At 44.8% G+C, this 12,256-nt stretch overlaps 1 protein-coding gene and 1 long non-coding RNA gene across 3 annotated transcripts in view; one reads left to right on the top strand and one right to left on the bottom strand.

The window, feature by feature from the left end:
* Positions 1-4,556, bottom strand: part of LOC142603933 (uncharacterized) — a 175,999-nt gene extending 171,443 nt beyond the window's left edge. Inside the window, exon 1 of the long non-coding RNA XR_012837824.1 lies at positions 4,434-4,556. This is a non-coding gene — a long non-coding RNA (uncharacterized LOC142603933). The remainder of the gene's footprint in view (positions 1-4,433) is intronic.
* KDM8 (lysine demethylase 8) lies at positions 4,290-11,553 on the top strand. 2 transcript variants are annotated; one of them, XM_075767099.1, is made up of 7 exons: positions 4,290-4,611; positions 5,106-5,272; positions 6,605-6,737; positions 7,621-7,662; positions 8,416-8,565; positions 11,134-11,226; positions 11,321-11,553. In XM_075767099.1, the coding sequence occupies exons 1-7, from the start codon at positions 4,339-4,341 to the stop codon at positions 11,483-11,485; spliced, it is 1,023 nt and encodes a 340-aa protein (XP_075623214.1). In that variant the 5' UTR covers positions 4,290-4,338; the 3' UTR covers positions 11,486-11,553. The 2 variants fall into 2 exon arrangements, with proteins under 2 accessions (XP_075623214.1, XP_075623213.1); XM_075767098.1 differs by having other exon boundaries at positions 4,290-4,833.
* The last annotated feature ends 703 nt before the right edge of the window (positions 11,554-12,256 follow it).

Here is a 12,256-nt window from a genome sequence, read left to right as displayed (position 1 = left end):
GATAAGGGCAGAAGTCCCATAGAAAGCGTCTTCCGATGACTTTCACAAGCACAGGTAAGGAGGAACCAGACCACCTCCCTTGGTAGTTCCAGAGTGCCAGGCTGCCTAAAGGGACACGGACTTCCTGAGGAGCTGAGCGGCAGCCTGAAGTCCTGAGGAGATGGAAAATCTTTGGTGCTGCTGTTGTGCTCCTGCAGTGATTGTCCAAGAAACTACTCAGTATAAGAACGCACCTCATGTGAGCACCAGACAGGCCCTGAGTCACAGCACCCTGGGATTTGAGACAAGGTGGTCCAACAGCAGTTTCCTCACACTCCGATCCCTTTTTGCCCATTCTGCTGATATATCGGAGAGGCACCGATGGAAGCCACCCGAGAGAGCTGCTGTGCTTGCATGCCAGCGCGCAGGCTGGCCGAGCACTGCACAAGTGCTGGAATTAGACCCAGGACGCTCTCCGGATTGCTGTACGTGACACGATGGTGGAGAGGGTTTCATCTTTAATAAAAACTCCAGACAAAGTCAACCCATCTGACACTATTTTGCCCATCAGCAGCGCAAGTAATTTACACATCGCTACTTGGGTTTATGTATTTGGGGCATCTGTTTAGTTTTTATTACTTCTGGCCTTGGCTCCCACACTCCTTCACAGATCAAGTAACTGCTTTCCCTATTTGCTAATTCCAACAGCTGGTTATTACTCACCAGACTCCTGCTATACTCGCCTGGGGAAGAATCATAAATAAATGTGTACAAGCAAACAGATGCTGTCATTTTAAAAATTGATCCACCTAGTCAAAATGTCCTACTTAGGACTCAAGTGGTGAATCACTGAGCATGTGTCTTGATGTCATTTAATAAAACCCAAAAACAATCACAGGGCTTTGTTGATTAATTCAAATTAGTAAATGAGGAAAGAGTGTTATAAAAGAGACTATTACTACAAATAAATAACTAAATTCTGAACAGGCCAAACACCTGCTCTTTCCAATGAAGACACAGGCAAGATGGGATACAGAGCATTTTTTTTATATTTGGTTTAACTAATCACTTTTCCACCAGTGGTAGACAAGGTAATATCAAGTAACTGTGAGTCCTGGAATCTATGACTGTAAACAGAAGAGAGAAATACAGATGGTTTATCAGACTTTATTATCTCTCTTAATTGTATGCCTGTTTATTTGGGTTTTTTTAAATAGGTAATTTATTTTTGAACGTCAGTGCTAGGAAAAAGTGAGCTACCTGCAGCATAGTTAAAAAATACACAGAATATAAAAGAGAGCAAAAAGTATTTTGCAGACTATACTGCAGGAAGCAGCAAGGAAAAAATCTTGGTACCAACTTTTCCTCCATGTTTTAAGAGGGATATCTTTCTGCAAGGTTAGGCAGCTTGGCTTCCACAATCTTTAGAAAATTTACTTCTGCTGAAAACAGGATAAGTTTCAGTGATGGTGGCATAATCCACAGGGAAATGGAACTCTTTTTCACATCAATTTCTGCAGGTTACTCAGATGACAACAATCTTTGTTCGTTGGCAGCAGGAATTAAATCGTCTCTTGTTGACTTTGAATGGAAATGTCTAGCCCTGAAATCACCTACTTCCTTGGTCAGACAGCTCACACAAAAAATATCTGCATTAGTTTACAGACATTTCAAAACTGGTACGCATGTGCTGCAAGGTTAATTACTCTGATAGCAAAACTTCCCAATTCAACTTTTGCAAATCTGTTGGGTTTTTTTTTTTTCCAATAAAGACAATTTCAACTAAATTGCTAAGATGCAGTATGATATTATGAGCTTTTAGTGGATTCTCCTCCTAGACTAAAGGCCAAACACATGACAACAAGACTTAATACACACCTGAAAACCTATCTTTATAAGCTTAGCAGATATACAGCTCAGCCCTTTCAAGACTATTGATCTTATATTAGCATTCAAACCATTGTACCAAAATATGACAGACTACAAGTAATTGTCTTCCAGTGCTCAAAGAGAAACACTGAACCTCCCTGAATACCCAAACTCTAAAATCTACTCCCCATTGGTTCTTCACCTACAGTAAAACTGATAAAGCTCATCATGGCCTTAATGCCCCACCATTGCACTAGAGATTACGTGTTCAGAAATTGATGTTATTTAAAATACCAGAAAGAAAATCCAAATCTTCAAAATGTAATTTGTGATAATATTCCTAATGTTTAAACTAGGAAAACTATAATTTAGAGAGAATTGTATTAACCAACTCAAAGAGGAATAAAAGTTAATATAAACAGCCATAAAAATTGGACAGTCCATAAGCACAAGACTAGCAACACTTGCTATCATCATAAATTACAAATATGGAACACAAAGTCTAACAAGAAGTTCTCGCTGCCAGTTAAATACTTTCTCCTATAGCAGCATATATTAACATTTAGCAATCAAGGAGGAAAAAATTCTAAATGAATGTGCTAAAATCACACAGTCACAGGACAGATTTAAGGTGCCAAGAGAAAGGCAGTTAGAAGACAGAGAATAGATGGGCCAGCATGATAAGCCAATACAGCAAGTCTGAAGTGTGACAGAAGAAGGGGAAGTCATTCAAACAAGGCAGCTGGGGAATGGGGTAATGGAGAGTCAAAAGCAGCAACAGTGACAGGAGGACTCAAATCAACTTTTTTTTTTTTTTTTAATCACTGGTGACTGAGCATGGGACAAAGAAGAATGAGTGTTCTCTCAGTAAGAAAGGTGATGATTTTAACTTTTTCTGTAAATGTAAGATTTTGCATCAAGTCTGAAGATTTCAACCCCAGCCAGACATGCAACACCGAAAATTTTTCATGAGTTAGAAATTGCTCATTTCTTGTTATGTTGCTTTAGATTTTGGTTCATGATGTTAAGAAATTCCTCAGAGTTACTGAATTTTAAGTAAAACAGTATTTTCTGTGCAGTCAATTATTAAGTACTGAGAACACATTGAGGGCACATTATCAAAGCAAGCTGGGGCTGAAAGGTGTCATGCAAAGTGTGTTAGAAGATCAAGGTTCATATTGCATACAGGAAGCACATCTTAAGCAGAGATTAAAAGCATGCAGCATAAACCACCAAAAGGACATGCTGCCTCACAGCAGCGTTCATCCCTGATGCTTCTAGGCTCCTCTCACGTTACTCAGATCAGCATGCAAGGTCCTAGATGGGCTTTCTTTCTACTAAAGATCAGCATCGATTAGAGTATCTCCCTGTCTTCCAGGAGTCATTTAATTGTTAATAACTGTCCCACTTTTGAAACAGACAGTCAAAGTCAAAACAGCCATCTTTCTCATACCATCACTGTACAGCTAACACATAAGCTACAGCAGAAAGAAAACTACATTGGATTTATACGTTCCCCTTCAATGCAAACAGCTGCATCAACCACACAATTCCCGTAGACTCACTGGGCAAGAGCCCAAAGAACACTATCTAAACTGAGATTTGGTGATATTACACCATTCATGGAGACCTGGACTACAGTTTCACACAGACTTTAACTCAGAAAAGAATCAGCAATGCCACCAAAGGGAACGGCTCTGCTTCCTTCACCCACCTAACCCCCCAGTCGCCCTCTTCGTTACATCTGTAAAAGCACACACAGTTACTTCATGAACCAGGTGATGAGGCTCACCTGGGCTAAAACTAACCTGAGAAAATGAGTATTTTTTTAATCTACAAGAGGTTTCCATTCTGGTTCGTTATGCAGCTGCATGAAGACTTGTAGCAGCAAAAGGGCACAAACAAAAGAAAGAACGGCCTGAGCGGGACTGCTCCTTCCATCAGCGGCACCTGGGGCACCGGCTTACAGCAGCCACGAAACTCTATTATGAAAATGATTTCTGAAAAACACCATGAAGAGCAGTACAAAGAAAAGCCTGCAGCTGCCGCCGCCATCAGCTGCCGGCAGCTACCGGGGAGATCTAAGTACGAGACAAAGGTATCGACACCCAACCAACGCGCCGCCACCAGCCCGCCAGGGCCGGGACACCCCGAGGGGCCCCGCCGCCACCGCCCCGCAGGGCGCACCCGGGCAGATGGGGGCACGCTGCCTCAGCCGCCATTCCATGGCACTCCCGTCGCGCTACGAGACGCCAACGCTGCTTCCGCAGCCGCTGGGGCGGAGCTGCCCGGGAGGGGAGCCCGGGGCCGCACCAGCTCACCGGCGCAGGGCGGAGACACGGGCGGAACCGGCCCCGCGGGGGAGCAGTTCGGCGCCGCACACCAGAGCCGCGCCGGGCGGGCCCTCTCGCCGGGGCCCACCCCGCGGCCCACCCCGGAGCCCGCCCCCGAGGCCCGCGCAGGCCCGGCAGCGGGCGCAGGCGCGCTGCCATGGCGGCGCCCGACGGCGGCGAGGGCCCTGCTGCCGGCCCCGCGCTCTGGGCAGAGGTACGGGCGCTGCTGCCCGACGCCGAGGAGGGGCTGACCTTGGCGCTGAGCGGCGAGGTGGAGGACTGCGTCCTGCCGCTGCTGCGGCGGGCCCGCGGGCTGCTCTACGGCGCGGCGGGCCGGCCCGGCGGGCCAGAGGCGGATGCGATGCGGCGCCTGGGCGACGTCCTGTGCGACTACTCCTGGGAGAAGCTGAACGTGGGGCCGTGGCGGGAGGTCAGCAAGGCTTGGCGGCAGGTCTACTCCTACGGCTGCCTCTTCGGGGCGCTGGCCGAGGTGGCCGCCGGCCGCCCGCTGGCGTCTGCCGTCCGCCTCTGCGACATGGGGCTGCTCATGGGCGCCTCCGTCCTGGACAACGTCCTCGCCCGCCTCGTCGGCGTCCTGCAGGCGCACCTGCCCCGCGGGAAGCGCCGCGCCGCAGCCGAGGGGAGCGCCAAGGTACCGCGGCCCGCCGCCCTGAGGCGAGCTGGGCCCCGCGCGCCCCCCGGGCTGCCCGCCTCGTCCTCCCGGCCCCGCCCCGTGCGCTCCCCCCCGACACCCCCTCCCGCCCCCCCCCGGCGCCCCCTCGTTCTCCCGCCGCTGGGGCCGGGCCGGGATCCCCCCGTCGTCTGTTCCCCCTGCCAGCCCCGGGGCCGGGCAGTGCATGGTCCGGCGGGGAGGCGGCGGAGGCCTTCGCTAGCAGCTGTGGAAGGAGGACGTCTCTTTTCCAGAGGGTCCGGATTGACCCCCCTCCAGTCCCTGCTGTGCAGCCAGAAGAAGCACTTCCACGCCTTCACTGCCCTTCGCTGGAGCATTTCAGAGACAACTACCTGATTCCACAGAAGCCTGTGGTCTTAGAGGGCATTATTGACCACTGGCCATGTATGAAGAAGTGGAGGTGAGAAATAAGTTTCTTCCCTGCCCTAGTAAGGGCGAGGATCATTTTCTGTGTCAGGTATCTTGACGCTCGGTAAAGCGTAGAGACCTTCACAGAAGACAGGTGCCATTGGGAGCAGCACCTTCCTGCTGCGATGTTGCCTTTGTGGAAGTTGCTCCACAGACGAGGGAAGCGCGTGGAGCCATCCAGAGCATTGCACGGTAAGGGCTCCGGTGTGCTGGGGAAACCCGGTCCTGGCCTGGCCGGCGCAGGGCGGCAGCCCCGAGCCCTGCTTCCCGGGGTTATGCCGGGAGCGCTCTGGTGAATTGCTGACACTGTGTGTTGCTCAGCTGGAAACTGGCGATGAGCGTGTATTGCTAACTGTTCGGTGAGCTGCTCACGTCTTAACTGGGTCTGTGTCAGATCAGGGATTTTTACGTCTCAGAACTGGCTGATAATTAGTGCAATGGAAAGTGAATTTCAGAGATGCATGAGTAACCATGGTTGGTTTTTTCATTCACAAGTGCAAGCATTGATGTTTGTTCAGTGTCATGTTTGAGTGTTGAGTTTCAGACACCACCATTCAGGTGTGAGTAATACTGCTTGTGTAATGTAAGCAATGGAGCCAACATTTCCAATACTGAGAATTGAGTATTTGTGAGAGAAAGCTCGTGATTCCCTAGAAAAGGGGAAAAACCACTCACGCTTAGTTTGAGCAATTGCTTTCATTCCACAGCCAAGGGTAAAATTGACAGTAACTGAACACACTTATTTCATAGGGGTTTATACTTTTTTTTTGAGGGAAGGTACTCCACTGCTTAACTTCAGATGCTTAAAAATATGAACTTCTCCATTTAGTTAGTACAGTTGTCAATAGAGAGATGTATAGTACCCGTCAAAGTAATTCCTCTGACCTTAACCAGGATGGATATTATTGGCACACGTATACAGAATTTGGCACTGACAGAGAGTTGATCTAGCATTAATGATAAAAAGATACAACATTTTATTTAGCAAACGTGGCAGTAGGCAGCAAATAGATCAGTCATCCCTGGGCAAGAGAGACAAACAGTTTAAATCTCCTTAGCTCCTAAGGAAACAATAGTTAACTGAGGTAAACTAGGTTTTAAAACAGACAGTTGTGGCATAATATACGCACAAACTTGACTGCTTGTTTCCTGCTGCGCCATCCTTTTTCTGCTACCTTGGTCTCTGGTTGGTTGGTTTTAGAGAGAAGAAACCCATGGTAGCAGAGTTTTATTTCTCCAGAAGGTTGATGTTGATTGATTGCTTTACATTCAAAATTAGTAAGAGCAGCAGTATAAAAGGGTAACGGAACTTTCTTTATTTCAGTGTGGACTATTTTTGTCAAGTCGCAGGGTGCCGCACAGTCCCCGTGGAATTGGGTACCCGATACACCGATGAGGAATGGTCTCAGAAGCTCATGACTGTCAGTGACTTCATCAACCAGTACATTGCGAATGAGGTCTGTTACTCTCCTTTTGTTTCCTCTCCAAATACAGCAGTGTGTTACTGGTACAGAATTTCTGCTTAGAACAAATCTGCTTAGAGGTGATGTCAAGGGAGCGGGTATACTGTAAGCACAACTCTGAATTAAAAGGTTTGATGTATTTCCAAGACCTGAAGCTACAAATAGTTATTGCAACAATAGGTTTGATTTTTTTTATGTAATCAAATGTACAGCAGATGGAATTTGATGAATAGATAGATACCTTCTGCAGCAAATGCCTGAATGGTGGAGTCTAAGGATAAGGGATCCTCAGCCAGCAGTTTTGTACCTTGCGGTTATTAATCCACTTAGTGAGATCTAGGATCAAGATCCAAATTCACATGCCACCAGGTAAAAAAAAAAAAAGAGTTGATTAGCAATTGAATGTCCTTTTACTTTCACGACCCTCGTTTCTGTTTCCCACTCTTCTGGCAGGAAGGACCATGCATCACTGCAAATTGGTCTGTGGTGCAGCCTGGAAGAGAGTATCGAGATACTTAGAGGGAGTGAAGGTGAACTAGTCTGTGTACCAGCAGGGTCTAGCTATAAAGATGCAGAGCATTGTCCCAGGATTGACAACAGAACTGTCGAGACTCTGCAGGATTATAGCTAGGCTTCTTCCAGTAACTCAAGCTAGGTAATTTGTTGATTGTGGGGATATATCTACACTCTTACAATTTCAGTGTAGCTGTAAGTTACTATTTCAGAAGACCTCTTATACTAGTCAACTGTTGAAACGATTCTAGTACTCTGAAATAGGATGTTGGAAATGCATGTTACCCAGAAGTAAATTAACTGCCTGAGAAGACTTACCCTGTATGTGACTGTGCATTTTTTTCTTTCTCTGCTGTAATTTCAGAACAGTGTAGGATACCTTGCCCAGCACCAGCTTTTTGATCAGGTAAAACAGAGTGTTTTTATCTGTCTGTAGTTAAGTGTTCCCTTTCTAGCACAAGTCATCAGTATAATGAGTGTCAGCTCCACTAGATGGAAGGGCATATGGAGAATTCACAGCATTTCTTAAGTTTCTATTCCCACAATCTGAAGGAACAGAGGGAGGGGGTTGTTCCATTTGGCCGAAAGGTGTGGAAACAAAACCCGTTTAGGGGTGAAGACATTTAATCTTAGTGCTGTTTCGGTATAATGTAGCATATACTTACAGGGTTATCACCTGGAAAGTAGCATTTCCCCAAAGAATGTGTAAGTCAGGGAAGAGATTTGGACAGGAAACAGTCTTCAGTGGTGATATATTCACTGCATTCTGAAATGTCATTCCAGTTAACCAGAGATTAGGTTGGTGGGAGATGTAAAAAGGAATCTCACAGAGAAGCAAGCTTAGTGTATAACAGATCAGCTGGTTCTTCTCCGTGAACAGCAAACTTATTCTTGTGGGTTTCTCTGGTTTCTGCTAAAGGAAAGGGAAGAATGGGAAACCCCTTTCTTTCTCCCACCTTTCCTTCCAACAGAATCCACTTGCTAGGACAGTGAGGAAATTTCCTGCAGATTCCCAGTTCAGCTACTTCTCTCCTGCCCTTGCTGGACAAGCAGGTCATTTGTTTTCTTTGTGTCAAGCCTTGCTCCTCTGTCTATGAATTCCATGCCTTTGGCAAGTCAGCACATACCCTTTTTAATGTTTCTTTCTTTATGGGAATAGATCCCAGAATTGAAAGAGGATATCAGTATCCCTGACTACTGCTGCTTGGGCGAAGGGGAAGAAGATGACATCACCATTAATGCTTGGTTTGGTCCAGAAGGCACCATCTCACCTCTTCATCAGGATCCCCAGCAAAATTTTTTAGCCCAGGTCTGTACACTACTTACTCTACATATGCCATTAATGCTATAGCTAGAAAAAATGCTTATGGTATGGAAGTGTTAGAGACAAGGGTAGCAGACAACTTGATGAACAGTTGAAGGATAGAGAATATGCAGATATTTTGCTATTCTATTGCATTTGTCACTACTGCAACTTAATACTCAATCTTGTAGACCTTAAGTGCCCCTCATCGAGATAGACCATTACTTACCCTCATTTTACAGATAATAAAAGGGAACCACAAGAAGCAGCTTTTCTGAAGTCAGACAAGGAATTGTAACAGAGTTGGGAAGAACCTGGTTCCTGTCATAGGAACTTCCTTTTCTGGAACAGCAAGATTTTGGGGTAGACTTAGGTGCATACTTTAATCCACTTCAGGTTGCCCAGTAAAATATCTACTCATGCATGCATTGAGTGTCAGATGAAGTAATACTTGTGCTGTGACCGCATTGCTGCTAAGTGAGTTACGCTGGTAGGCTTCTTGACGACTTTTAGTGCAGAGTAACACAGTAAAACACAGGGGCCCTTTGTGGTGTGCACTATGCAAGTCCAAAGATCTATTCCTGGTCCAAGCATTTGACAACTGTACATCTTCAAACACCGAGGGTTGTTTTGCTTACTGGAAGGGGATTGATGTTTCTTCCTCCATCCCATCAGACTCTAAAAAAAAAAAGGCTTATGCTTTCAAACATTTTCCAGCAGGATCATGACACTGAATACTTTGTACTTGTGCTTATTTCTGGGTTGAGACTTAGTTCCTCTGTCCCAGACAGTTGCATCTTGCTAACCTGCGTTTTCACTTGGAACTGAGGCTTAATTCAGGCCTTCCTAAAGTGGGTTTTTATAACTGCTGTTCAATTACGTACGTATTGTGCTTCTCTTCCCTGCTAACCCACCTGACACGCACACACCCTTGCATTCTGAAAGTGAAGTATCCTACTATACACACTATCTAATGCTCGCTGGGAATTTTTTTGGGTGGAAGACCATTACAGGAGTTGTTGGAGTGGGAAGGAGTACTTTCCTTACAAACTTCAGAACTTGCATTCTTCTGCCTGAAGAACGGGGGAGTTTCTGCCCGTGCTGAAAAAGTCTGTAGTTTGAATAGCAGGTGATCTGGCAGTTTTCAATTTTGAGTTAAAACTGCCCTGCCTCTTGATGCCATTTACAACTGTGGCTGTGGAGTACAGGAAGGCACAAGTACAAGTAACAAGGTGGAATGACCCCTCCTGGCTGTGGGGTCGCTGCTGCAGAGATCATAGCATTTCTGTTAATGAAGAAACCAGTATCTGGAGATGCAGGCTGTTGACCATTAACTTCTGCTTTCAGCCTTGAAATATGCAAGGCCTTAACCCAGTGAGGCAAGTGAAGGAAGGAGCCGTTAATAGCTCACAGCAGTCCAGGTAACACCCACCCCCCAAAAAATTCAAGGATTCAGAAAATGTGCTGCTGCAGCAATAATCAACACTTTCTTTACTTCCATACATCACCAAAAATATCACTTAACACTTGGTTCTTTAGAGACCTAATTAATATCGATAATCCCTTTGGGGTATGGAAGGCATCTTAAAAATACATGGACAGCCGTAGTTATTCAGATCAGTGCTCTAGCAGTTTAACCAGTGACAGCGAGGAGTAGGGCAGGAATACATTGATACTTGTCCAGCCTTTAGAATACGCTTACGTGCTGCCCTTGAAGCAACAAACTCTAAACATCTAGCATTACAACTTGGGTGTTGATAAGATTTCAGGAAATTCTGTTCTATTATATGGGAAGGGATTAAGATAGAGGAAAAGCAGCTTGGTTGGGAATAGTTTGGTAGCATGATGCCAGCTCAGGGTACTGTGGTTAGTCAGAGTACTGACCTACTCTTTAATGTGATAGTTCCAAACTAATGTGATCATGCCTGGCCCTTGAAGAAACCTTGAATCCTGGCACAAGCTGCATGAATATTCACCGTGTGCCTTCTGTGGGCGCTCCATGGGCATCAGTGCAGGAATCGGCTCTGACTCGTTTATTCTGCCACTTCCTTCTCACCATGGATGACTTGCAATTCAGTGTAGTGTTCAGGTCAGTCAGTCCACGTGCCTTACAAATTCTAGTCTTTCAATTAAGCACTCCAGTCAAAGAACTGATTTAATGATACAGAAATAAGAGCTAGAGGAGTATATGGAAGCTTAGCAATCACTATGCGCTGTTGTGAACTGTGCTGAAAATAACCTCCTTATCCATTCTTCTAATTACTTTCTAGCTACATAGAACCCAAATAACATTGTATAAATTGGGTGCCTTAAACTTTGAATTTAAAGTAATTTGGTTAAAGGCATTTCCTGGTATTTCAGATTCTTATCCACTCCAAGGGAACAGGTACTTGAATTCCAATAGTCTGATTTGTTTTAACTTTTTGTTACAGCAGCGTCTGTTTATTATTAACAAAGATAGTGATGTTTCTTGTAATCAGGTATATTTTACTGTTAAGTGCCAGCTATGCCCCATAGTTTTCAGTAATGTGCAAGTTAATGACACATAGAAAACAATTATTGTAATGTATACAGGTATTTGGAAGAAAATATATCCGTCTATATTCACCAGAAGATTCAGAAAACCTGTACCCACATGAAAGCCAAATTCTTCACAACACCAGTCAGGTAAATAGTTGCCTGAAATTTTAGTATCAGTTAATGTTACTCAAAGATGATTTGATAAAGACATTCTACTGATGATTGTTTTGGTTTTTTATAGGTTGATGTGGAAGATCCTGACTTAGTTAAGTTTCCCAATTTCGGAAAGGCTGCATTTCAGTCCTGTATTCTGATGCCTGGCCAGGTTCTGTTTATTCCAGTTAAATATTGGCACTACGTACGATCACTTGATATCAGCTTCTCTGTCAGTTTCTGGTGGTCATAGCTTTGAAGGATGCATAAAGTCTGTTAGCACTGTATTAGCAATTAAAAATCAGAAAAAGGAACATCTGGCATCTTCTAACAAGAGAATTCTTTTTAAGCATGAGAATGTTCTTCCCTATCTAGAGGGTAGAGGTGGATTGAAAAAACAAACTCTTGCTTCAGCATGGTGAAAGAATCTGGATGCGTAAATGGACAGAAGATGCTACAGCCACTTACTTTTTTGTGGATGTTTCTAACTCCTCACAAAGAGCATGTTAGGTCATCAACTTGTATGTGTGTGTACATCTGAAACAGTGCTATATATGGGCACTGCCAGGACTCTGCTTCAAACTGTATTTGGAACATCAGGTTCCAAATGCTATCCTCTACTTGGATTCAGTAACAGTAAAAATGGGATGGTGCTACCCAAAGGTTCAATACATTTTAAAGAAGCTAACACAAAGCAAGATGCCAACCTGCTATATGGAAAAAGTTGCTAGTGTTAAGGCCTAAGAACATAATTAATTGCAGTTAAATAAACCCAAGCTTAATCATACTTTGATTAACCATCAGCTGAGCTGCTGACACTCCGCCTTCTGCGGTGTCTCACATTTCTACCACGGAAAAGAGCTGCTGCCATTCCATTCTGGTATGTGGCATTATCTAGTCCTCGTCTTTTTTCAAGTCACTTTTGAAGGAAAAGGCATCTTTACATAAAACTGGAGAGTGAAGCGCTAATACTAAAAACTAAAAGAATCTTAAGATAATAATTTTTTCAACACTTTGCAGACAT

This window comes from Balearica regulorum, chromosome 15 (genome assembly GCF_011004875.1).
Source record: "Balearica regulorum gibbericeps isolate bBalReg1 chromosome 15, bBalReg1.pri, whole genome shotgun sequence".
Taxonomy (NCBI): domain Eukaryota; kingdom Metazoa; phylum Chordata; class Aves; order Gruiformes; family Gruidae; genus Balearica; species Balearica regulorum.
Note: the sequence above shows the minus strand (reverse complement) of the source record. Positions and strands in the feature narration are given on the sequence as shown.

What these genes read in the sequence shown, in the direction of transcription:
- KDM8 (XM_075767098.1), top strand. Translation starts at nt 4,339, where the DNA reads ATGGCGGCGCCCGACGGCGGCGAGGGCCCTGCTGCCGGCCCCGCGCTC. An exon ending in CAGCCGAGGGGAGCGCCAAG is followed by an intron (nt 4,834 to 5,105) that starts GTACCGCGGCCC and finishes TCTCTTTTCCAG; the next exon opens with AGGGTCCGGATTGACCCCCC. An exon ending in ACCAGTACATTGCGAATGAG is followed by an intron (nt 6,738 to 7,620) that starts GTCTGTTACTCT and finishes CTGTAATTTCAG; the next exon opens with AACAGTGTAGGATACCTTGC.